The sequence below is a fragment of the Perna viridis genome, chromosome 4 (genome assembly GCF_037379345.1).
Source record: "Perna viridis isolate PV_CMFRI_1.1 ecotype Kerala chromosome 4, ASM3737934v1, whole genome shotgun sequence".
Lineage (NCBI taxonomy): Eukaryota > Metazoa > Mollusca > Bivalvia > Mytilida > Mytilidae > Perna > Perna viridis.
The window spans coordinates 35,687,418-35,715,411 of record NC_142448.1 but is presented as its reverse complement, the minus strand read 5'-3'; the positions used below and the strand labels follow the sequence as shown (position 1 = coordinate 35,715,411).

General features: G+C 32.7%; 2 protein-coding genes across 5 annotated transcripts; one reads left to right on the top strand and one right to left on the bottom strand.

Moving 5' to 3' along the window:
* Positions 1–2,757: 2,757 nt before the first annotated feature.
* On the bottom strand, positions 2,758–12,713 carry LOC148619900 (uncharacterized). Its single transcript, XM_088580306.1, has 2 exons — positions 12,636–12,713; positions 2,758–7,873 (listed from the first exon to the last, which is right to left on the bottom strand). The coding sequence occupies exon 2, from the start codon at positions 7,816–7,818 to the stop codon at positions 5,743–5,745; it is 2,076 nt and encodes a 691-aa protein (XP_088436432.1). The 5' UTR covers positions 7,819–7,873; positions 12,636–12,713; the 3' UTR covers positions 2,758–5,742.
* Positions 12,714–13,403: 690 nt separating this feature from the next.
* LOC148619899 (uncharacterized) lies at positions 13,404–26,206 on the top strand. Of its 4 annotated transcripts, XM_088580301.1 has the most exons (7): positions 13,406–13,599; positions 14,448–14,637; positions 20,101–20,183; positions 21,340–21,414; positions 23,811–23,831; positions 24,204–24,221; positions 25,997–26,206. In XM_088580301.1, the coding sequence occupies exons 1-7, from the start codon at positions 13,530–13,532 to the stop codon at positions 26,128–26,130; spliced, it is 591 nt and encodes a 196-aa protein (XP_088436427.1). In that variant the 5' UTR covers positions 13,406–13,529; the 3' UTR covers positions 26,131–26,206. The 4 variants fall into 4 exon arrangements, with proteins under 4 accessions (XP_088436429.1, XP_088436431.1, XP_088436428.1 ...); XM_088580303.1 differs by lacking the exons at positions 20,101–20,183; positions 21,340–21,414 and adding an exon at positions 19,733–19,796 and having other exon boundaries at positions 13,404–13,599; XM_088580302.1 differs by lacking the exon at positions 24,204–24,221 and having other exon boundaries at positions 13,405–13,599.
* Positions 26,207–27,994: the final 1,788 nt, after the last annotated feature.

Here is a 27,994-nt window from a genome sequence, read left to right as displayed (position 1 = left end):
GAGAGAAATTTTATAAATGTACACTACAGTACACAACAATTTTACTTTTTCCACTCATCATTGGTGGAACATAAATTGACTTTTAAATCAAAATTTATAGCTAATACTGTACAAGAAAATTTCAGCTCAATGTTATTTAAAACTTAACTTTACCAGAACGCAACAAGTATTTTGTATCAAAGAGAAAGAATATTAAGAATAATATTTTGTCCATCATATGCCCTCTTTAACAGTGTTAAGTGTAAAATAATAAATCAATCCAAACGGTAGTGTACTGTTACCTTCATAAACATTTCAACATTTGACTTGAAGATGAGTAAACAGTAATAATGCCCAAAACATTCAGTGCATTTTGAAATTCTTTCCTTAAAAAAATATATAGATTCTCAAAGGACCTAAATATGTCTGAACATACAATGCACAAGTAAGAGATAAAGAATTTCTATAATACATCATCATGTATTTAAAAATATTGTCTGTGAAATGAAATATTTTACTTAATCTAAGTAAATATTTTAAAGACCAAAACTTTTATATTTTTATTATCCAGTTTATTATTGATAATCCTCCACCAAAAAAAAAAATAATGATAATAATTAAGATTACAAATACTGAACCAAATTTCAACTGAACTTGAATTGCCATAATGAACATTATTTAATACAGTAATCATATGAATGTAAATTAATTTGAGATAAATACTGTAATCTGATTGGTTAAAATAATTTTGTTATATCTCAATGGATTAAAAAAATATTGTCGCACCCCTATTTAGTTCAATTCAGAGCTACTTTTCTCATGTTTATTGATAAAAATATGTTTTAAAATTAATTTATAAGAATTGGCTATGATAAAAATTTTGTCTATTGAAAATAACATAAATTTTCTATGTGCATATTTTGTTTATTGCACTTCACGCAATAAACAATATGCACATGGAAAATTCATGTTATTTTTCAATTATCAAATATTTTATTAATGCAAATTCTTAAATAAATCAGAATGACGAATCCTTCATCAACTTAGATTTAACTTTAGACAAGACATGAAAACTACTCATAATAAATTTCAACACATGCCACAGTTGACAAAAAACACTACATAAATATTTCTAACACTTAAAACTTTTTGTATTTTCTTAATCATATCTACAAAGTGGTCCCAGATGATACATACTTAAAATTTTAGATGGAAAATATTCCATCACTAAGTATACAAGTAAACTAAGTAATACCAAAATTAAGTACCCTTGTTAAAGTACCCTGTTTCTAATCATATTAGATTAACAATATTCTATCATAAAAATCTATCTAGCTAGAATAAGTATAGTGAATATTGACGTCATTTCAGTTCTCTAGAAATCTGCTTTTTCAATTGCTTATTTACGTATTGTACATCCTGATTTTGTTCAACCACAAAGACAATGTAGCTTAAGGCCTATACCTGGCCGCTGTATGACTGGAAAGTAAAATTGTTCTTCTGTTGTTTTGAAGGCTGATTTCTTAGTAACATAGGGAGCTTAATATAACTGTAACCATGTCATTTGGACTTGGATTCTTTTTCTAAAATTAATTCTATTTGTAGCTAAATATCCCTAAACTCCCTAAAAAATAGGTTGAATCTTTCTGTTTAACACACTTTAGAATATTGGAAAACATTTTTTTAAAGGAATTGGGAAAAATACTACTCTGGTCCAGAGTTACCCATCCGGAAAGATACAGAGAGTTTTTTCTCTCATTTTACATAATTTATAAACATAAATTATTTGGTACTGAAATAATGTTATTTTTCACTAAAAAGTTCTCTACAACCAAAACAAAATCTCAGAAATAGAAGACTCAAATGTTTAATGTTGGGGAGATATTAGTAAGAAACACAGCAAAACATGTAACAGAGAAACTATATGTACATTGGATATATCTTACATACTCATAACCAGAAAATGAAAGTACTGACCTTTCTGTGAACCCTGAAACTTACAACCTTATAATCTTAACCAAAAAATGAAAGTACTGACCTCAACTTTAAAGCATTATAATCTTAACCAGAAAATGGCAGAACTGACCCCAGTGTAAACCTTAAAATTTTATCAATAGTGCATTTTGAGATTTTTTTCATGGTTTAAAATAACATAAATATTCAAGAATATCAAACAATTCTAGAACTCTATTAACCAACAACCTTCTGATGATTCAACACAAAGATATGGAAGAATATATACTCTCATGTATCAAAATAGGTGTCAAATTGTTTTTCTCAACTATGTTATATTACAGCCTCCTTTTTGAAATAAACATCACAAACTATGAAGGCTACATTTAAAAGTAAGATACCTTACAAAGTTCAATTTTTAACCAATGGCTATTATTTTACTAAGTAGTTCTACAAGAAACAAAAATCTTGTATGCAACACATTAACACATGGTGCAGAGTTCGGGCTTTCTCAAATGTAACTCACTGGAGATAAGATTGCCTATTTTTCAACCGTTCCATTTTTTAAAAAATAAGTTATCAAATAATACTTTAGAAATTCTAACATTTGTATTTTTTTCATATGAATTTATTTTCAACAGTTTTAAATCAATTTATACCAATGTCAAAAATAGCCAAAGTAAAAGGGCATAACTGTATCTCTGTCTGTCTGTCTGTCTGTCTGTAGACCAATTATAATCACTTCAGTCATAGTAACATTCTTGATTCTAAACCCTGTCATTAATTCTGTAAACATTTTAGGATAAATTGAAGACAATATCAAAGTATAGATGTACCATTTTATTTTACCAAGAATTTGAAATTTGAAAAGAGTGCATATAAAAAATCTGATGTTCATGCTGTTTTTCAATATTGTGCCCATCTACCCAAACTTTTTACCTCAGACACTGAACACAAAATCAACAGTAACCCAAATGTACAGAGGTACATGTTCTTGAAGAGAGATTAAGAACTAATTGTGTTACCCCCTATTTTTTTTTCAACCATCACAACATCTATTTTTCAATTGAACCTTAACAAAAATCAGCACTTAAGGAAGACCAAAGAAAGACTAAGCACTAATACAGAATGATAAACTTCTACAAAATGAAAACAAGTAAGAACCAGTGGTCCATTTCACAAAATATCACAAGAGTAAAATTAATTGTAAGTAATGAAATCACAATGGTATTTTCTATTATGACGTCAGAACTTAAAATTAGTTCACATTTACCGCTTTTGTGAAATTGACCACAGAATCACTACATAAATCAATGTAACTAAATCAGTGACATTTGAAAGATCAAGATGTCAAAATTTTAAAGTCATTCTTAAGACTAGAATTGTTTAAATGCTGATTACCGTGGTAACCAATCTGATCTACAAGTATTTGGTTCTGTACATATAAAACTCTCCAGTTGTTGTATTTTTATAACAAAGCATAACAGATTGGAAGACCTTAATCTTATGTATGGCACTACCTATTTAAAAAAATGATTTATATCAATAAATCACAAATTAACTACTTGGTTTCTTATCAAAAGGGAAGTAACTCAAATTATAAACTGAATTTATAAATATGGTATATCAAGCTCCCAGTGAGCAGATTAAAAATAAATAAAATTAAAGTTTCTTCCTTTATAATCCTTATCATTTTTTAACAATTTTTCCCAAAATTAAGTCTATTATTCATAATTTCAATAATAAAAATTGTTTGCAAAATATGCTGAGAAAAAATATAGAAATTTTATACTTCAGTAAGAAAAATTCACAACACATGTTATACAGTCAAAAATACAGCATATGTGTGAATAAATGATTAATAGAAAAGGACAATAAATTTCCGCTGATGAACAACACAACATATTCTACAACAACATTTACAATGGCACGGTGTAAAACATGGCAGTAGTATACTAAAAAACATGGCATCAGCATTCCCAATATCTACACGCATCTAGCTAAAAGCACAAATATATATATATATATCTATAATTCAAATTTTTTGAAAGAGTATTCATATATACTAACATTCAACTTTAAAGACACAAAGTAGTATTAAAAGTCAAGACAAAAATGACAATATTACACAAGAAAACAAGCACAGGTCATCATGACAGAAAAAAAAATATTCACAAATACCAATTTCAGCACGACTTCTTACAACTTTTTGATAAAAAAAAAAAAAAAAAAACATAAAGGTTCACTATTACTGCTTTCACAAATTGTTTTATAAATACACAAACTCTTCAACTGTCATTTGAAAAATGGAAGAATTAAGAAGTTATCTTCCCCTGGCTAAGCTGAAATTGATACTTCATGAATATTAATGATATTCAAATTAATTTGCCAGGTTGTGGCTTTAAAATGTTACAAAAGAGCAGTGATTAAGTCAATCTTATTTCAAGTTTCAATACAAGAAAGACATTACTTATCTATCTGCATTGAAGAAACAATGCAAATTAATTTTTTACAGACTCTGAAGCATTTACAGGCTGATTATGGTATAAAGAAGGCAAAATCTACAGCTGCATTCATGTAAGGAATTATCATATATTTCATGAGGTAGAAACTCTAAATGTAAACTGCCATAATAAGAAAAAATGATTAATTCAAAATCTTATGTATACCTTGTATCATATAGAAGGTTATTTTTTGTGGGTGGTAAATAATTTTTTTTCTTTCCAAAAATGATGCATTTACTATTATATTAAAGCAGTCTAATATTTTGGTTTTTTCGAAAATTCAAGATGGTAAAATAACAAAGACAGTGAGACAAAAAATTGACAAGCAAAATTTTTCACTTTTCCACCCAGCAAAAAAGTCCTGCTATACCTTATTATAAAAATGAAATGAATCAAATTTTGATCTGGCTAACTATGCTTTAGGTTAATTTGAAGATTCATTTCTTGCAATGCAGATTTTTTTCTTTAAAATTGGCATCAACATTTGATATTTGGTAATGTTCTTCACTTTTAATTTAATAAATAAAAGCAGTATTTAGAAAACAAGAAAAAAAAATGTTGCATCAGCACTAAAAATGGCAAAAAAAATATTTACACTACGAAACATTTTTCTGGCAGTTTTGAAATGTCAAATGAAGAAATTAGCACTGGTTTTCAGATAAGACTATTGTCCTATTGTATTAGACAAAAGTATATACATCTATACAGTTTGTGAAATAAATTATGTTTGTGAGAAATTTTATTAGTTTAAACATGACCTGGTAATTCAAATGAGAATTCAAGTTCCTGAGATTCATAATAAAATGACATAAATAAAAATATTGTAATAATATGGCACATTTTACTAGCTATTTTACATGTTCAAATGGCATCAAACATTGTAAGTACATGCACATCTATATAAAAATACATGTAGTAACAACACAATGCTAAAGGTCAAAGGTCAACACAAAACAAACTTTGTTCAGCTTAAGTTTTCAAAACACTAAAACAAATATCTTTAAATGAAAAATCACTGATCCCCTGATACTAAAAAAATCACTGATAAAATGAGGAAAAAAATAATTTTTGTTCATGTAAACTTAAAATGAAGTGTTATTAAAACACATTAAAGTGACAAGTATGTGTACAATAAACAAAAACAGAAAAAATGCAATGTAATAATACCTCCTTGTAATATAATATGCAAAAAAATAATAAGAAATATCAATAATGAAAAATGACTATTAAGTACCTCTAAAGTCTAAACAGTCAAAAATAGCACTATAGCACTATAATAGCATTTTTGTTCTTTTTGAATGTTGTATTACTCCACAACAATGAACATGTCAGGGTTGGCCCCTTGAGGTGGTTGTTGTTGAGGTATTTTAGATGGACTCCCACTGTAGTTGCCATTCACATTGCTCCCACTGGAATGAGAAGCCTGGGAGAATCTCTTTGTATAATCTCTACTTGACTGTGTACCGTCTCCATCTTTTGGTTCTTCAGAAGCTTCTCCAGATCTTCTCCAATTCTCCAGCTGAACATCTTCATCCTGTATTTGTCCTACTTCTGACCCAGGAGTTTCTTCAGGTCTCCTCCAATCACTTAGCTTTGATGTTTCTCCACTTGAATTAGTAGACTCTAAAGGTCTCCTCCAATCATTCTGTTGTGTTGTTTCTCCAGTTGAAAGAGAGGATTCTCCAGATCTCCTCCAATCATCTAGCTGTGTAGCTTCTCCCTGTCTAAGTTCTTCTGAATGAGAAGATTCTCCAGATCTCCTCCAATCATTCAACTGAGCTTCTGTCTGCTTCATTTCTCCCTCTAACTGTGAAGCTTCTATAGATCTTTTCCACTCCTCTAGCAAAGTTGCTTCTCCCTGCCTAAGTTCTCCTGAGTGTGAGGGTTCTCCAGATCTTCTCCAATCACTCAAGCCTGCAGCTTCTGCATGTCTCTGCAGATGTTCAACCAAGAAGATACTCTGACTGAATTCCTGCCCACAAATTTCACACCAAAAGGAATTCAATCCCCGATGACTTTGAATATGCTTTCTCAGGCAGCGCAACTCCTTAAACTGCTCCAAACAAATGGTACATTGGTATGGCTTATCCACTTTGTGCAGACTTATGTGATCCTCAAAACTATCTTTGGTTGGATAGACTTTGCTGCATATGCCACATTTAAACTCATTTTTCTGCTGAGTTTCTTCATCATCAACATCATCTTCCTCCATTTCATTCTGGTCACTAGCTGATGCTTCAGATCTTTGTTTCTGTTGTTGTCCATATGCTTTCAATTCTCGCTCATAAGCCATGATCATTTCTTGCTCTTCTGGAGACAAAATAGGTAAATTCTTCTCAAGTTTGACTGGCTTCCTGTTTGACTGCCATGGTATAACTCTATCATCAATGTAGCTATCTGGTCCCCTCTGGTTATAAGTTTGATCCCGAGCGTGAGCCATCATATGTGCAAAATACGAGTCGGTATTGTTAAATGATATGGCACATAACCCACAATTGTAGCTGACTCCTTTTTTATCTTGATCATTTTCATTATTTTGTGAAGATGGCGGTTCTTTCTTTTTCATTTCCAGTTTCGCAAACATGTTGATTTTCAATGTTTCATTAGTTTTAGTATCTCCATGTTTTTCAGCTTGTTGAGAACTACGGTTTGCAGTACTGGCTTCATTACTAGAATTTTGTTTTGGTTCGAAAGCCTGCATTTGAGAACGAGCTAAATGTTGGCCAATTTCTCTCTCAAGTGTTTTCATTTGTGAATTATTTAGTGCATATAATTCCTTCTGGAAAATATCCATTTGTGAACTTTGTTGGTCTGCTTCTCTTTTGAGATTCCTTTGAGTATAATCAAGTCCATTTTCCCTCCGAGGGAAACTGCCCAGTGTACCAGGTTCTCGCTTACAGCCGACCATACTAGTGAGATGAATCTTCATGTGTTTTGAGAGGTTCCCTCTATCTCTGATCTCACGTCCACAAATCTCACATTTGTACAACTTAATGCCTGAGTGAATGGTCAGATGAGTCTGTAGAGTGCCATTTCTACTGAAACTTTTGCCGCAAATGCCACATCGATGAGGTTTGTCACCCGTATGAGTTCTGATATGTGTTCTAAGATTAGCCTGATTACTAATACGTTTATGACATATTGGACATTCGTAGGGTTTCAGTTCATCAGGAGTATGGTAAGTGCTAACTTTACGAATCTTCATTTTTAATGAGGTACTTCCATCGCCACTAGGCTGGAATGGTTCCGTTCTATACAGGTTTTTAGACGAGGTTTGGTTTTGTGATTGGTCATCACTACTTCTTTGAGTTAATGTACGTGTGATGTTCTCAATGCAGGCATCCAGTTTACTGGGCCTCATTGCTTTTGTGAAGCTGTCCATAGCAATTCAGGACACTTTGAGTGCCACATGAGAGGCACTCCCACTCAAGACATGTCTGTAAAATAAGAAGTAAATAATATTACACCTACACGTAGCTATGTGCAAAAACACAGACATGTACAATGTACATGTATGCAGTATATAGATTTGTACATGCAAATATTAAAAAAGTTGTAGTTAAATGCACAAATACTAAACTAAGATATTCAAACACACTCTACTAGTTGGTTCATAAAAGACACTAAAACTTAACAACAATAAGAATGCATGACAGAGAAATTTCATACACCCAAAGGTAAGGTTATATATTTCAGGCTTTGCATATGAGAGACAGAGTTATCTGTACTCAAAACAACATTTGACTTAGCTGATAAAGTACTGCAATATTTTTATGTTGCTGATGTCTTGACCAACGGGAATATGTATGACTTCCTAAAACACATTCAGTGCTTTCTGCACTAAGGAGGTAAACCTAGGGTAAGGGACATAACTCTTGAAATCAGTGATATGTTTGTATCATATTCAATTTCATCGAAGCCTATCAACCTTTCATTTGAAACTGAATGAAATCAGTCCAAATTACTATGATGCTTGCATGAGATTGATGTAACATGCTTAATACAAAAGTTTCAATGATTTGTAAGAGTTGTGTCCCTTACCATAAGTCTTCCTCCTAAAAAAATTTAAAACAATCACATCCTAACTGCATGTCACTTCTGACAATGATTTTGAGCTGTTCATGTTTTAACAGAGAACTTAGTATATTTTTGCGTATGTAGTATGTCCCAGACACTCCGTCCCTATCAGCTTCTCAAATGAGAGTGTCTTAGATTTCTTACACTTACTGGTGGTTTGATTCTTTTTCCCACTTTAAAAATTTATTTTGTGATAAATGAACTGACTCAGATTATTCTTTCTATTCCTTTGTAGATACAATATTCTTTTTAAATATTTCAATGTGGTGTCATAAACCAAGTGTGCTTTTTCCATAAGTAGCTAAATCTCCAGTTTTGACATGTGCGGGTAAGCAGCAGAATTTTTTTACGTTTTTTAATACATTATCAGGTGGCCCCCACTGAAAGCGGGTGACTTAAAAAGCTATGTATTCTGTTTACAGGAAAATTACTTCAATTAAATTTTACATTGATTCCATACAATTTTCACCAAATTTTATTTAATTTTATTAAAATCATTTGTAGTTTTTTTTTTAATTTCCATACTACAGTGTACAAGAAGAAGAGAGACTGCCCACAACATACCGTTGTATGCATACATTTGTATGTACACGTCTCTGACAAAAGCTATTTAAAAGTTGTGACAAAATCCAACTGCCATATAGGACACTGTTTGAGAACTAAAAAGAGACCATGACATTACAATTTTGAGGGACCAAATTTATATGTAATAATTCATATCCTGGTCAACACTGCATGGCACAGTACTAAATTTATCAAGAAAGTCCAACATATGTACATGCATATTTAACTTCATCGAATTGACTCGGAACTGGACCTGAACAAGACCAATAACAAGAGGTCCAAATGAACTTTCAAAACTCAAAATTAGGAGATCCCAGACTTTTTTCCAAATTTCTTATAAATGATTCACTTGAGTTGAGGAAATCAGAAATTCCAAGGTTTAGGTATTACTGAAATTTCAGTGGCCTTAGGTCAGAAATTGAAGGTCCCAGACCACCACTATTTAGAACCCTTGACTAAAATGTCTGGACTTGCACCCCCATCATATATTTGTTATCACAGTTCTAACCTCTATACTGCTCTGACAACCATGGAACTGCTAGAATAGAAATTTGAATTTTTCTGGTCAGGAAATGTTCTGATACATTCTAAAATTGTCAGAAGCACAATTCTAGGATTGTAATTCTGATGATTAAGGGTAATTTTAAAAAAGAGGTCAAAAGTAATGTCCTACATGTACAGTATGTATTGTAAGTATCTTCAATAAATGCACAGCTTTTCACACTACATGTAGGTTAAAAATATATTGGGGTTACAGTAACTTACATGTACAAATTACCAGTGTATACATGTATGTTGTACATGTACATGTATACTTACATATAATGGCATATTATACAGCTAAAAAGGCTAAGTTTAACATAAAATTCATGTTAATTATGTCAAATTTGTCCATAACAAGAGGTGCACATCTTCAGTCTGCAATATTAAATAATATTGGTACAATACTATTTAGTACAAAATTAAGTACACTGTATGTGCAAATGTACCTATAAGTTTGACTGATGGAGTTGAGTGGCCTGTTTTCATCATTGGTGTCTGCGACACAGGCAAATATTACAAATCTCAAGGTAGGAAAGTCCAAAACCAAGAAAACATGGCACAGAGAGATATTACCTAAAATCACCCTTATTTGGTCATTAAAATTTGAGTGAAGACAGACATGGAAAAAAGTTATTGCCTTATTTATTGCTACATCATACATGTACATGTAGTACTGAGCAGAAAGTCGGTCTTGGAACAGGGTTGGCAAATTTGTTGGACATACAATTACATTGCATGTACTTGTACATGTACTCTAAATTCCTAGTGGAAATACTTGTAATTCCTAGGTCACATTAGCTACACATACAATGTCTTATTGGACAATACCTAAATATAAACATAAAAAAGATAGGGTAAATGTTACATTCAAAACTGCTTTTAAATGCATATACATTGTATGTAGTCGACAACATACAAGTAAGCCAAAGAAAATCTAATGGCAGTTTCTAAGGGCTCCTTATTTAAGTTAATATCACCATGCAAAATAATGAAATGCTTGTATAAAAACATATATGCACCGTTACTGTTTTGAACCCCTAACAAACAGACTGTATTTCAGACCTTGCTGCCACTGTCCCTAGAAAGGCTTATTTTGTCCACCACTAAGCCACAATACCCACATTTTATAACCACAAATGCATGTATATTGAAGGAAAATGATACATTAATAGCTACTGACTTGACATTTGGAGTGACATACCTAAGAGAATTTGACATATACATGTACATATATATTAACTTTAATAAATGAGCAAAGCTTGCTCAGAAGTGTATAGAAATTGTCAAAAATTCACCAAACTGACACCTGAGAAACATTGGTGAAGGCACATATTACATCATGTCTACTGAACTTGAGAATTTGTCAAAAATGTCCCTACACAAAACATTTCTAAGATGTCAATGTTATTTGATCAGAACCACTCATTTTTTTTTCTTAAAAAAACTACTTCCGGTTGAAAAATTGTGATAAACCCTGCCTTTTATGGTGACCCAGAACTGTTGGACAGATAATTTCACAAATATCTGGAATATTCCTGGCTGGGTCCACCTGATGAAAGTATCTAAAACAAACTCTGCAAAAAATGATAAATGGTATGAAGTCTACCTCTTGAAATAGGAAATTAATCCTTTAGACTTTAGACCTCACTCACACTTAAGGCCAATGCTTTCAATAGTGCTTCCTAATATTAATGAGATCCAATCAGAATTTTATTTCCAAACAATGTTGACCCATGCAGGTCCGGGTGTCAAAAGAATAGGCCTGCAGCAGCGCTAAGCTTGTCATAAAAGGCAACTAAATAGTGCTCAGAACCCTAGCCAGGGGCTAGGGTGCTCTGCTCACAGAGCAACTGGGTTGTGTGCTCCAGGTGGTGGAATGGGGTACCCCTGACGTGTTATATGCTGGGGTTGTCAGGCTATAATACGCAAAACCTGACCGCAAGCCATAGTGGTGCACCGTGTTGGGAAAGATGCCACGGTCCTCGCACGTTAAAAAACCCTACTGTGGTATTCTCACGGTGTAGGAACCATAGGGCTCCGCCACAGGAGGTTAAATTGCCCGACCCAACCCACCTCTCCCTATTTCTAGTGGCAATCAAAATTTCTCGACCCCTTTATCCTTGTGTCCCATCCCATTTTTCATTTCATCATCATTTTATCATCAACTTCATGTTTATCGCCTGAATGTAGCTGAAATATTGCTGCTTGCCCCCAACAAAAACAAACCAAACAATGTTAATATGGCTGGAAGATACAACTGAATATTTTCACATTACTCTGATGACAATATTAATTGTTTTAGAAACTTGCACAGTTTAAAATGCATTAAATTCAACTTGCAAGAAACATAAAAATGAAAGGTTCTAAATACAAACTACAAAAACAACTTATGAAAAAGTTGTCCACATGAACTACACAATATCTTTTTTTAAAACCTAGCAAATTAAGTTTCTTACCCCAAATATAAGTAAACTCATTTATGGCAAAGAAGTATAAATGCACTTTCATAGGGCATTATCGTGAAGCATTGCTTGGTCAAATTTAGCATTCTGTAACTGGGTTAAAATGTGATATAGTGAAACAAAGCTTCATTCAAACAAATTCTTAGATTTCCCAATACAAATAAATATCATAAGAACATTGCCAGCGTTTTCAAAAAATTCACTTACAATGTAGCAGGAATATGAAGATCTTGTCAAAAAAAGGATAGAAAATGGAAACTAGGTAAGTTGTGACAGAAAATGTCAATTGAAATTACAAATCATTACTTACTTCTTTTCAACTCAAAATAGATCGATAACCAAAACGAGTAATCTGCCAATCAACACACAGAAAAAATCATCTTGCATGTACATGCACAAAATCAGGTCAAACGAAAAAATGTGGGACACGCCGAAAAATGTTCCTCAACAACTCAAAATTCTCAATCGACCGTTAAATAATTGATAAGTAGATTCTCAGATAACGTAATTATCAAATAAGGGGAGAACAGGAACATTATGTACGAAAACTAACTTCATTTGCTTCACTTTTCTATCGAAAAGTTTCTTGTCCAGAACAAAGGATGTTCTTAGTTAGTTGTAAGCTACAAAACGATTCCGTACTTCCGGTAAATCCAATGACCGCTTGCAAACTAAAAATGATTTAGTATAAGAACGTACTATAACGATAAATGCTAATTCGATTTCTGATATGAACTCTTACATGTAACAAGGGTTTTTAGGTACATGTAGACAGGAGACTATTCATTGGAATAAAAAACAAACAAACAAACAAAAACAAAACAAAACAAAACAAAAAAACGATAAAACCACCGAATTCACTTTAATTTTTTGTTCAGAAATCATTACTGATCACATAACCAGTCTCAGTTTTTCGGTTGTTGCACTTACGAGAAAAACATTTATTTTTATAAATAGATTGTACATGAAATTGGCACTTTGCAAGATCTAGTCACAATTTTTGAATTGGGTGATTTTAGTTAGAGATAAAGGTATGACTTTCAACAAAAAATACAGATCTGAATACAGAAATGATAATCGTATTGTAAAAATATAGCATATAAAGACAAAAAGGAAAAAAGACCGAATCACCTGTACCATTAGCTACAATGTATGTCAAAATTTTATATGGACTGGAACTTAAAGCCTAAAAACCCTTCCGTAAAAGTTTTATGCATACACTACAAGCAAGTAGAAGCTAAAAGAAGGAACACGATAGTTCAATATTTTATATAATCAATACTGTATTATTATATATATGTGTACCAGATGTATATTACTTATCACGCGTGTAAAATATGTATATATAGATGTATTTCCATGAAGCATGTTTATTTATTCACGTTTCCGTATTTCGTTCATACCTCCGCCATCGAAGTGCCATTTCTAAGGCTTGGATTTTAACAGGATGGACAAAAGAGAGACATCTCACTTAGTCTTCTTTTTCTTTCTATTGGCTTGTTCAAATCATGTGCATGGTAAGATGTTTGCTTTATTATGAAGTAGCAAATCAGTGGCAACCAAAAGGGGGACCTTGGGTTAAAACTCCCTATTTTGTTGGAAACTTGTTCATTTGTGCAAAACTTGGACAAAAATTAGTAGACTAAAACCCCCTTTTCTGGGACCCCTTGAACCTTTCAAAATTTCGATCAGGACCCGCGCCTGCGTGTAATCGCACAATTGATCAACATAGAAATGACTAATTGCTCAACTCATTTACTATCCAGTTCCGAGCAGCCGGTGCTCAGAATTGATATACATGTATATATATTTTTAAAATCTTAGCTTTCCTTATCATGTACATGTTGTGTTGATAAATTCAAATGTTTTTATAATTTTAAATTCAAATTTTGATATAACATACACATAACCATATTCTTTAAAAGTAATTGACAACATCTGGGGGAGCACTCGAGGAATTTCAAATGCCAAAACATTCCGGAGTCTCCTGCTACTATACATTATCTCCTTAAAGAAGAAATGACACTGACACTTGATTGAAAATATGTGAAATTCCAGATAAATTATGGATGTGAGATGATCTACGGTTCGCAAAGCGATGCTTTTTTACATTTTAATGTTCGTAAAATTCATGTGTCGAAAGATCAAGTTCAAGGTAAAATAAAATATAATCTAAATCCGCAGTTATAATACCGCTTTCTTGAATAAAATAAAAGCTTTGCCACACTCAATAACTCCGTCATTAGTATATCGTAAACAGCTTCGCGGATTTGTTGTGATATACATTCTCTTTCCAAAAGAAAGATAACCAAGTATGGCTTTAGTTTTAATGTACATTTATGTAGACAGTTTCCCTTTATTTCAGTAAACGGACAATGTGCTTTTCCTTGTAAGTACCAGGGTAAAAAATTCGTGGATGCCAGGACACGTGTGGTGACTCTATTTTCGTGTGACGATAAAACGAGACAAACAGTCATTTCCCGTAGACGCTATCGCTATCGTCTAAGAAGCGTAAGAGAATGTGTAACTCGTTCTGGACCATTCACGGTGATCAGGTTCGTAAATGTTTGATTATGAAGAGTCAACCCGCACCAACACAAAAAAATGCCATGCTAAGTTTTGATGTGTCCGTCTTTTTATGAACTTATTTTGGCAAACTGTTTATTCAATTGTCGGTCTAATTGGAACTACTGTACTAGATCATTTCCGTTACACTAAACAACAACTTTTCCTTTTGTACTACGAAGCTAGATACATTTACTTCCATTTTTTAGTGTTCTGTGCACAATTACTAAAAGACCTTTCAAATATTTTTGATACAGTATAAGGTCTCCTTCCTTATGTCTTCCTCCAAAATAGCACATGATATATATAACGCTAGCTCATGTTTTGTTTAAATGAAATTAGTGAATATATATATATAGAGAACAATTTACACAATAAAAATAGAATGTTAGATAAAATGAAACTTTTTCATTAATATAATGAGAATCAAACAATCTTTTCTAAAACAAATTTGCGTTATACTGAATTTAAAAGTCCTTTTTAGTGTGAACAATATTTACAATGTATTCACGAAAACATACAAAATATTCTATTAATTTACATAAATTAATAATTAGGATTCAGAAACAAGCTCAAAACTTTTATAAATCTGTTTCCCATTAAGATAAACATACAAAAATTAAACACTAGCATGACAGCATGCTCAGATTGTTTCGTAGAACAAATATATAGTATTAAATGTCATAATTTATAATTATTATGATTAAACAATAAGTAGTAAAATGTAAATAATATAAGATATTTAAAGTTAGATGATGAAATGCAGGATATACTTGCAGATTATTAGGATGTGAAACGTTTTGTCTTAATTATGAAATTTTGTACCAACAGAAATATATCACTATTTTGTTTGTCAGTTAATTAATTTGAACCGTATAATAGGAGCTTTTCGTCAACAGTAACAGATAAATGTGTTAAAGGATCCAGCAAATCTCTTCGTTGATTTCTGTATAAGGGACAAGTTAGTAAGAAATGACTATTAGTTTCAAGCGAACCGCAGCAACAGTTGGGTGAATCAGTTTAATTCCTTACAAATAAATGGGAATTTAGTGTAACATTTGACCGAGACGACACCCGATGTAGAAATAGACTTGGACTTTGTTGTTGAGATCTTGAAGTTTCCTTTTAAAAAGCGAAATTGAATTACATGTCCTTATCTCAGGTTGAAGCGAATTCCAGAGTTTGATAGATGAAGGTAAGAAATAGCCAGCATAAAGAGTAGTTCTAGTGTTTATATTTAATAAATTGTCCGTCTGTCGAGTATTATGCTCGTGTCTACTACCGACACAGTTGGGCACTAAATTAACAAGATATTGTGGGGCTGTATTTGTTGATCATTTTGTGAAAATATAATAATTTGTGTCTCTTACGTCTGTCTGTCAGTTTTTCCCATCTAGTTTCGTCATAGAGTTTTAGAATGCTGGTTAATTTGTTACAATACGAGCAGCGTCTAATTGTACATTTTCAATTTTATCAATAACAGTTTGGTTTTGATTGTCCCAGGTTACATCTGCATATTCCAAAATCGGACGTATAAAAGACAAGTATAATTTTTCAAGACTAAATCTATCTAAAACTGATTTTAATTTTCTGAGAATGTTGATTCTTTTGTACGATTTGTCAATTATGTAATTGCAATGGTTAATCCATTTAACATCACTCGATAAATAAACACCTAGGTGCTTGTGATTTTCAACAGATGCAATTTCGTGACCGTTCATTTCTAGTGAAGGGTGGAGGATGAATAGGTTTATTTACTTTACGAGATACAATCATTGTTTCAGTTTTTTGTGGATTGAATTTCACTAGCCAATCTTGAGACCATTTATAAATTTTTGAGATATCACTATTTAAAGTTTCAGCCGCGCTGATAGGATTATCAACAATAACATATAGGCTTGTGTCATCAGCAAATAGTGTGATTGTTGCTTGAATTTCGTCAAAAATGTCGTTTATAAATATTAGGAACAACAAGGGTCCAAGAATAGACCCTTGTGGTCCTCCAGTAGTTATAAACAACCAGTCCGAATGTGACACATTTAAAACAACCCTTTGAGCCCTACCCGATAAATAGTTACGAAACCATTCTAATAGACTACCCGATATCCCTGATTTTGTAAGCTTGAATAATAGACCCTTGTGCCAAACCTCTTTCGAAGGCTTTACTTACATCACAAAAGACAACTCTTATTTCTTTCCCAGCGTCAAGAGTTTTTTCCGAATGTCATTAGATATGTTTATTAATTGGTTCACAGCACAATCCCCTTTAGTAAATCCAGACTGATGTTCGGATAGGGGTTGGTTTTGTCTTAAATGATTATAAACGTGTTTGTATACACTGCGTTCCATACATTTCGATATAATACGCCAAAGGGAAATTGGTTTGTAGTTTTTTACGTCATTGGGTTTACCAGTTTTAAAAACCGGAGTGACATGCGCTTTCTTCCACTGAGATGGAAAGATAGATTTTTGAAAAGATTTATTAAACAGTTTGCAGAGAGGTTTGCTAAGTATGTGTGAGGCTTCCTTCAATAATCTAGGATTAATTGAATCGGGACCAGATGCTTTTGTACAGTTTAAAATACTAAGTACGTCTTCTATTTCAGTTTCATTTAGAGATAGTTGAGAAAGTGTATCTTGTACATGGGCCTGAGTATTTGGCAAATTCGCGTTGGTTTCATCTAAGTTAGACTGTACTGAGAAAAACAAATTGTATTCTTTAGCCTTATCAGTGTCATTAAAAACAAGGTGATCTCCTTTTAACAAAGGAGGAATACTGTTATCTTGTTTTTTCAAACCACTAAAACTTTTAGTAATTTTCCACCAGTTACTACTACAGGAGTTACTGTTAAAAATGTTGTTAATAAGAGACTGTTTATATTCTTCTTTGGACGTTTTAACCGGTTGAGTAACTTTGTTTCTAATTTTCCTAATTATTTTCCAATTTGAAGCATTATTATATTTTTTTGCATGTCTATGAATACGATTTTTTTTCCTGGCCGATCTCTTAATTTCATTTGACAACCAGGGTGGTTGAGAATTACATATTGTTACAACTTTATTGGGTATATTTTTATCTGCAGCATCTAGTATAGTTGATGTAAGATTTTCAGTGATTTGATCGATATTTTCATTATTTGTAATCAAGTCCCAGTTGACATCCCGGAGATCATTTCTATAAGAATCATAATCTGCACGATCGTATAGCCATATTTTACGTTTAAATGTTCTAAATTATTTTAGAAATGCCATAATAGGACAATGAAAACGAATTTGTTCCGTTAGAGTAGGACCGACTCCGCTATACGCAATTGCGTTCGTGTTGTTTGTCATTATTAAGTCTAGAATGGAGGAAGAGTGTTCGGTAAAATGTGTTGGTTCATCAGTTAGTTGATTTGAAGAGAACTGATTCAAAAGTTGCTTAATTTTTGAGTTATGATTACAGTTTAACTGGTTTTCATTGAAATCACCAGTGATGACGATATAATTATTATTCGTATTTAAGTCCTTTTTACTACAGCATAGATCCAATACTAGTACTTTACGCAGTGAACGCGATCTCCAAAATCTATTTTACAGATCTATGGATCTACGCAACTGTTCTATTTTTAAACAAACTCATTTGTGCGATTTTTATTCGTCATACTTACAGAGAGTGATACAGGTAACTTTAAGGAATAGAGCTGTTCATGACCACCTGCATGGTGAAATGTCTATCATTTCATTGGCAATTTAATATAGGTTTTGTTGAAATTTTAAGTTAATTTTGTTGACTAACGTTCGAATATTAGCCTAAATATGATCAAAACTACCAATACAATACAAAATACATAAGTGCGTCAATACGGGATTTAGCTGTCCAATACGGGATTTAGCCTTCCAATACGGCTTTTACCCGTCCAATACATCAGATTGGCATGGTTAAAATCATATACATGAATGACGTATTGGGCTAGTTTGTCAATAGAGATATAATTGCGTTAGTTTGTTGTCCATATTGGCTGAGTTATTGGTCCTTGGCTAGCAGTATTGGACTTCAGCTACGCCTCAGTCCAATATGGCTAGCCTCGGACCAATAACTAAGCCAATATGGAAAACTTTACGCAATACTACTATACTATTACACGCTGCGATAGTTCAATGACCTGTTACTGCTACAATCAACTTATGAGAAAACAGGCATTTTTCTTGCCTCTACCGGAATGACATTTCATTAAAAGTCTTGGTACGAATTAGGGAAAATGATTAACAGTTGAATTATGCATGTAATATAAACTTACTGATCTGACAACTTACTTCCACTCGAAGAAGTCTTTTGTGTTCGAATACAAAAATACTAATCATATACATATATATTGCAAATTTCGACATGCTGTAAACGTGTTTCAAGACGTAGCCTAACAGTAGCATTTGAATCAAATATGTATGAAGATCTATACCCAAAGCTAAATTGTAGGTTCTAGATGTTCTGCGTCATTGAATGTATTTGGAAATGATGGAATTTTAGGATTTTAACAGAGTTATCTGTACCTTAAATGCTCATTTGAGGTGCCCTTTAATGAAGCAATAACACATTTTATCTAAATCATGGACATGCTGGCTTTAATTTTTGCTTGATTCCTTTGGATCAAATAGTCAAATTCTAAGTTATATTTATGATTCAAGTAAAAAAGGTTTCACGGCAAAGTAATATTTCTTTTCTGAATTTGGTATTTTGTTGTGTATTGTTTGACCGTTTAAAGATATTTCGGTCGATAGTTCTTTAAAAAAAACAGGGGGTATCTTGTTTTAATATGTCGCCAATAACTTAATTTCAAACTTTGCACTGTTGTTTGTCGTAATTATTTGAAGGTGTTAAGTACTTCTCCATCTAAGAATCAGGCAAAATGTGTATAAAGTGTGGTACATGAAGGAAACAAAAACAGAGATTTTATTGCGTTAACCAAGTATTTATACCCTATAACTTCCAGAAATAACCATCAAAGTGTTTGTAAAATTTACCTTTTTAAGATATTGATAGGTGAAATTTAGTTGAAATGCACTATATAAGGAGTAAAAAATATCTACTTTGTAAATACTCTAAAGGGTAGTTTTTCCACACTTCGCTCCATTCAAACCATACAGAGTTCCTGGTTCTGATGAACTTCAGGTTTGTATACATATTTTGTTTAATTTATTTATTTTGTTCGCTAGTTATGGCAGTTTATAAGCTTTTCCCATGCATACAGATGGGGTCAGGTGTAATATGCTCTCACGACGCAGCTCTAGCTTATTTAAGTACTTATCTGTTTAAGAATCAGGCAAAATGTGTATTAGATGTAGCACACAGAAAAAAACCCACAGATTTTTATTGCATCATCTAGGTTTTGAGGAAAATATGATTTATATACCATCTATTACCTGATTCAGAATGTTACCTAATATTTGTATATCGTTTGTGTGGTATAATGCAGAAAGAAGGGAACCAGTTATTACAGATGCGCTAAAGACGTTTTTAACGCCCACAATACAACGTTTGCCTACTACACACCATGGAGTAAGATAAATACATTTTTTATTATTTATTTTTAGTCGTTGACGATTTGGGAGTAACCATATATTCTATTGAGGGAGGGGACCACATTGTGTATTTTGAATTTTGAATTGAAAAAGCACATGACATTGACTTGCTTTCATAAAATCTTAACATTAAAACAGCTGTTGATGAAGATACAAGGAAAAAAAAATGTAACAGGAAATTTCTAATGAAATTAAGAAAAATATTAATCTCAGATGGTTGATGGTTATAACCGCACTCTTTTTGCATGTATACACATACTAGCATTGGGACATATCCGGAAATGCATCTGTTACTTGTCGTTCATATTTAACAGATTAAAAAAATAAAACATGGAAAGTCTTTGTCATACATATTATGCCGGGAAAACCTTCCCATTTCTCTCCAGGAAGAAATAATTTAACGCATTCCATCACGCTGTTAAGCGCACTGTGATGCGTATGTGCGCTTATTTCGTTTACATTATGTAGTTAAAATTGATGCGATTTATTCATAAAAAGCATATTATTACAGCGAGTTACATAGATAACTTCAGGAAATAGAGATGGTTCGTAAGTCCTTGATTGAATATAGCCATTACCTGATTAAATATCTTGTAGTTAACTTGACAATCAACAAGCACATTTAATACTTTCTATCACACCTTAAAGTAAGGAATGAATGATCGGGAATACCAGCTCTCTTCCCATAAGTCAACTATGAAACTTGATGTAAAATATATTCCTCGTGATGCAGTTGTGTTCTAGCTATTCACGGGCAAGTTTACTAAAATTATTATAAGCATACCTCATTTAAACTGATTGACACATTGTACATTGCCACGTCAGCTATGTTTTTTCCTAATGTTGTAGAGTGTCGGAAGTAATTGCCAAATACTGCTTTCCATACTGACATATTTTTTTTTAATAATGTATAGTTACCACATTCCTTTTTCGACATATGAAAAAAAATTCAGCATAAAAATGTCTCTTTAGTCCAAGACCGATGCACAACTATCAAAAAGAAGTTTACTTTCTATTAAAATACTTATTTGTCCACGAAAAGTATAAAAATTGACAACTGTTGGCAGTAGAAAGTAAAATTGAGCACAACACTTTGGTAACTGTGTTATCATGTACTTTATCTTAACTTGTAGGAAGTTTTAATGACAAATTGCCGTCGGTATGTGATACTTGTTATGGGTTTGGAAGAGAACCCTCGTTATTGAATGGTAAGGGCATAGACTAGCATTGGTAGGGATATAAGAGGCAATGACCTCATAGCACTGCATAAACATTTACGAGTCCAAACACGCATCTTAGTTTTAGCATGCTTTGTCACCAAAGGCAACTGGTAGCATGACGAGTTTCGTCTGGAGCAAATGTGTCTCATTCAAGTCCGCATTCCAAATTTGAAAAGGTGAAAAAAGGGTCACAAAATATTGTTTTATTATTTGAAAAGTTACCATTCCGGAAACCTATGTAGTGTAACGGAAGGACGGACACAAGACTCATTATATCGCCATGGTTTAAAAAGTAGCGACAAATGTTTCTTCAAAACTATTAACAAATTTTGTAAACATGGTCCGCACTGCATGCTCCAGTATTCTATTAACTATTTCCGTCCGAAAGTGGCCAATTTATGCAGATGCGTTACTATTCGTGCTCTACCAAGCTCCGAAACAGCATGTGATGTTCGAAGCTCAGTCTAGACGCGGCATTCAACCCTCTCATGAGCATAATGTCGGGGAAAAATTGAATGATTTTACACGACGTTATCCGATTTGATTTGAATGATGTCCGAGAATTTCGATAGGTCTATCTTCAGTGGTTGGAACGACTGTCCATGTCGCTGCGTAGAGCTTGGTGCTCTCAGTGCCAGTATATATAGCGTACAGTGGCGGATCCCGTCTTTGTTGAAAGTTTTGTTAATTATGTGCAAAGATAGGGCAAACGTGGGCAAATGGTCACCCCAGGGTCAGTAACCCACTTTTTACATTTTCTGGATAATTCACCAATGCGGGAAAAAACAGCATAAAAACAAAACGTTGCAACATGTGAACATCACACTTAACAAGTATGTTGTGATTTGTCAATACCAAAATTTATAAGGAAGTTGTTACCCGTCATGTTCGTTATCTCAATATCAAGTTGACACTTGCAACGCATGACTGAATTTATAATGAAGTACATATAAATATACATGTATAAATTTGTTTTAAATTACTTTATACTACTCTTAATCGATTTTTCTGTATTTTGTTCCTGCCATATGTTGTACAAGTAAGAAAGAACATTTTATGTACATATGAACGACATTTTGGACAGTATTGTATAAATCTAAACTCATGTATTGTGGTTAAAATGGTTTTTATGAGACAACAGTCTTACTCTAATGTGAAGTGATAGAACAATTTGGAAGAAAAATAAGTAAATAGAATAATAAAAAAAGAATAAAAACGTGTTTCTATACAGTTCCTTCATTTCTGTTGCTAAATAATATTTCTCCTTATTTTTGATTGCCGCTATAACCTTGGTTCCCTTGATTACCCTTATACTGAGTTTGATATTTACTTAACTGGCATGCCACCATACTATGCCTATATACAGCAAGTAAAATCAACATATAGAAATGGCAATTACTTGATGAACTTATTTAAGTACTTGATTGGGCTTTAAACTTTCTATAATTCCATAGGTGTTTGTAAATAATAAGGCTGATCGAAAGTGGTCATTAATCTAACGGATGAACAATCTAACTATTGATCTGTCAATTGTTCCATTCAGTCACTGCATGTATGTAGAAAGGATCTAACAACACTCGGTTCTACTTTCTGTTTAGATGACCTTTTCAGTACTCCCAAAATCATGAGAGATGAAATCTGATTTGGCCGATCAAAAAGGTCATCAGATCGCGAAAAAAGTAGAATGGAGTGCTGTTAGATCCAACATGCGGTGACTGGGATGGAGCAATTGACATGGCTATAATTTTGATTTGATTGTCTAAAGATCTGTCTCATAAAATAAATTTGTTTTAATCGCTATAAATAAATCGTTCAACACTGATCATCGATAGAGAAGACGGTAGAAAAGAAAATAATGAAACAACAGGGATATATACACGAACCAATTCGTACATTAAATATATGTCCCCTAAAACAATAACCAAGAAGACTGGGTTCTTCACTCATAAGAAATGTGTTTACTTAAAGCAAAAGATAAGAAATTAAGGGTCAATTGGAACACCCAACAAGCAAAGCATTGATGAAAAAACGAAACTAAAAGAGTAGTTTGATACCAAAATAAAACACTTAAAAAGTCAACATTTTGAGGCGGGTCATGAAATTTTCAGTATGAAAGGAGCGCAACTTTAGGTTCCTCATTTGACAAGACAAGGGCGTAGCTGCTTCACTCACCCTATATACATATATGCTTTATTCTGATAAACCAAAGAAGCAGTGGTATACACAGTAAGAAAACAATTACATACATTAAATTTGGTACATTAATGGGTTGTTGAGATGGCAATACATGACCATAAAAACAATTTAAATCTATCAAGATATACTAGCAATCATTTCAAACTCTTCTTGAATGGTGTTTCATTATTTCGCTTCCTATTTTTCAGCTGCCCACGAGCTCGTATACTGTAAGTACAGTAGTATCCGGGTGTTTTGTAGAGGATATAATTTGTATGAATTTTCATTATAAAATAATTTGAGGTGTAGAACTTTCAATTTTAAAATGGGCTTTCTGATTATATGTGTGCGAGTTGATTGTCAATTGAACACAATTCCACAATATTTGGACGGGCGGTCGGAGCCAAGCTTTCTTATCGAATATCCCGATAGGGTAATTCTTCGAATATGTTTATACTGACTATATTATAAGCTACATGTAGTTTTTTTTTAAGCTATCATTCCAACTATCCTGAAAATATTGTCCTAGCTATTTCAGTTTTGATTGGAATCTTTTTTTCCGGTAGATTTTTGAAGGACTTCTTATTTCTTGAATTTTGTAGGGAGAACACATCCACCACGTATGTATTCGAATTATTTCACAAATATATTTTATTATATAAGTTATTTAGTTTTAGAAATGTTTGAGGTGTAAATTTTATGTTAGAATATGTAGCATAAGAAAAAGTGTGGTATGTAGCTTTCATGTCTCTTGATTAACACATTTACACAATTAACAAGACTTAGTTTTCAAATCGGCAGCTGTACACCTAAGGGTAGTCTTCACTTGTAGTTTTTATAGTACTGCATGACCTATTAACACAATTATGTTGGTTCTAAACTGCACAAGCACTCGAGTTCATGGGTAATATACAGAAAATCGCCTTCCCAATTTGTACTAATATGTTGTTTTAACGATTTTTTTACATTTTAATATCTATGATCACACACTTAAAATGTATAGCCATGGATATCAAATTGTAAAAAAAAAATCCTTAATACCAAAATTATAAGAGCGATTTTAGCAGTTTTATGTATATCTTACTTCCACGTGCACGCGCGAGTTTGTTGTAATATTATCTCTACACGGAGAAACTTGTAAGTCAAATTAAAGCTGCATTAGCTGTCATTTTCGTTTCTGTTGAAATATACCTTAACTTTGAATTATTTCACTAAATTGTACTTTTCCTGCATAACTTCATTTGATATCTACAAATAAAATGCATTAAATACATGAAATAGGTGTCAATATATTTATTGCAAGACAAAAAATCGACCTAGATAAATCCGTATGCATGCGACTTCTTGTGACCTTAATCCGCGAATGTGCTGTAAGGGTAGCCTCTTAAATAAGAAATGTGATAGCAAAGCGAATTCAAAGTGTTTATTCAACGGTAAGGAAGACCAACGGACTGAAGCAATATGAATATAACGCAAGGATCTTTTTGAAATTTATCTATTGTGACATAATTTGGCACAGATATGGTCATTATTTATTTGAAAACTGATCAAGAAGTAGATGAAATGAAATGAAAACAAGACACGTGCTTACCTGTGTATCCTTATTGTTATGTTGTTTACAAAGGTTCAAGTATTTTTAACCCAGGTGAATGTCCTGTCGGCGATCTTCGGAAGTAATGGTGAAAAATAATTAGATCAGAGCTAGCGATCTTCTCTGAAAAAAAACAAAAAAAAAACGTTGTTTTCACAATATTTTGTAGGTATTATCGACATTTTTTGGTTCAATTGCATAACTTCTAACTTATTTCATTGAATCAGCAAAATTCAGTAGAATCAAAACTGAACAAATTTGGCAGCTAATGCAGTTTTAATTGTAGAATATGTAAAGTGGCGTAAAACACTTGTTAAAAAAAATAAAAATATTGGAAAAATAATATTCTGGACCGACAAAGAGTATTAGATTACACAAGAAACCATGCTTACATTTCCTGACAGTGTTCAAAAATTTATAAGTGCGTGTCCATCAAAGTCGAAGAATGACAGGAACAACAAAGATATACAAAGGCAAAATGTAATAAAAAATAAAAAAAATCGAAATTTTACATATAACAACAAACATAGTGAAAGGTTTTGTCTATTAAAAGAAAAAAAAAAACACTTCACTTGGAAAAAAAATCCTAATATCGTGATAGACAACTGTTGTCATATCACGGCAGGGTCCAGGGTCTTTGAAAAGTAGTAGAGCCAACCGAGGTACCTCAGAAAAAAGGGGGTGACAGGACGTTATTTGCCATTGTTTGTCAATTATACACATGAAAATTACAGTTTTTCCAATAAAAGGAGGGTGCCAACTCCCCGCCACTATTATATTGTGTTGATATTTTGCTCATTTCAGCGATTGGCTGTAACAGACCAAGAGGATGTACCAAGAAACATACTGGGGATATTTCCTGTGCAGGCTGTGAACAGAAGGAGGATGAAGGGCTTTGTTGTGGTACATGCCATGAACGGAAGTACTACAAATATTAAACGACAAAAATGTAAACATTGTAGTTTTTTTAATTATCAACTGAGAGTTCAATAATAAAATAAGTCACATAAAATATATATTGTCCAATTTATATAGTTTTTCTGCTTATGTTTTTCTTTTCATATTGCATTAACTAAACAAGAGGCGCCCAGGAGCCTGAATAGCCCACCTGGTTTAATTTTGCCTTTAAAAGGCCAACATGTACGAAGGAGTTGTCCAACAATTTTGACTCAAGAAGACTTCGGTATGACTTATCATAAGGATCATTTCAAAAATCCCCACATCTGTTCTCAGCAGGATACTCCAAGGAACATTCAGACCAAGTTTGGTTCCAATTTGTCAAATATTGTCAGAGGAGGAGATTTTTGAAAGAAATAACATCGAAAACGTCGAAAAAGGCCAATAACTAAACATGGCCTGGCAGATTAAAACACAATTTTGAACACAGATAAATCTCATCATCTCGAACACTTTATTCATGTCAGAATTTGGCTAAACCGAACGGTTTTGGAGATATATGCGAAAAACTACTGTCTGACCCTTATGTTCTATTTTTAGTAACGGCTGGCATGTTTTTCGACGGATCAAAAATCCCCACATGCATGCAAGTTCTGCGCAGGATATCCTAAGGAACATTCATACTAAGTTTGGTTCCATTTGGTCAAGTAGTGTCAGAGAAGAGTTTTGAAAAATTGTTAACGACGACGACAGGCGCCAAATGATGACAATAACTAAATAAAGGACTAAGGATACCCCCATTCAACATCCCAGTAACCACACTGTCAAAATATAAATGAAGTTTCCATACAGGAAGCTGGTGTTGCTTCAGTACAATACAATACAAAGACAAAAGCTTTATTTACAGTCTATAACAGTCTAAAACTGAATCCAACAGTATTGCATACCTGCGTAGAGCTTCTCTACAAAATATCAAGTAGCTGTAGTAAGTAGCTGCAGAAAAAAACAGTAAAAAAAATGATGACGAACACAACAGAAAAACAGACACCATGATCATAATATACCTCCCACAAAGCAGGGGTTATACAAAGTTTTGAATCATACAAGAAATGTGTACAACTTCATTCCCTTCAAACTGACATATCAAATATTTATACTTTAATGTAAAATCTTAAATATTGATGATTATTGTATTGACATCTGCTAAAAACAGCATGCATAAATTTATACATGTACATGAAAATGTACAAATTTCTTTTCAACATATGTTTATAAGGAAGGGTATATGATCAGTAGTTTAGAAAATAGAAATTTCTTTGTTGTACATGTATAGAAACCTGGGATCTTACATGTGGGGATAATTTCTTCTTCCTTTCTTTAATTAGCGGAGTAAAATTGAATTAACCACTGAGTAAAATCACACACTTTGCACCTACCCCTTTTAACGGGATGAAAGTATTATGGATTGAAGAACAAAGAAAATCCTTCAAACAAGGAAAAAATGTTGTAACCTATACACATGGAACTTGATATCCCTAAAACATCGGATTTTCCAAATGTGGTCAGATGAGCAAGACAACTGTCTGATAAGAGAGGATATGTGTAATTATTAAAAAGATAACAGAAATTCTCACAGGACAGATTTATATATACTTAGTAGCTGCCATAAGGGATGATCATATGACTATGAGCCAGAAGATTTTAATATTCCAATTATACTATATTGTATTATATTTTTTTTCACCTTGTTAAGGGTTAAAGTATTTATTTTTTCACAAAAATCAAATTAGTGCATTTGTTCCAATATGTAAAAACCTTGTCTACATCAATTTTGCAGGTTTGTCCAAGTATTTCCAAGTTGTCTGCAACAGTTGTAGCATGATACTTGTTTAGAAATGAATGATT

What these genes read in the sequence shown, in the direction of transcription:
- LOC148619899 (XM_088580301.1), top strand. Translation starts at nt 13,530, where the DNA reads ATGGACAAAAGAGAGACATCTCACTTAGTCTTCTTTTTCTTTCTATTG. An exon ending in TGCCTACTACACACCATGGA is followed by an intron (nt 20,184 to 21,339) that starts GTAAGATAAATA and finishes CTTAACTTGTAG; the next exon opens with GAAGTTTTAATGACAAATTG. An exon ending in AGAACCCTCGTTATTGAATG is followed by an intron (nt 21,415 to 23,810) that starts GTAAGGGCATAG and finishes CCTATTTTTCAG; the next exon opens with CTGCCCACGAGCTCGTATAC.
- LOC148619900 (XM_088580306.1), bottom strand. Translation starts at nt 7,818, where the DNA reads ATGGACAGCTTCACAAAAGCAATGAGGCCCAGTAAACTGGATGCCTGC.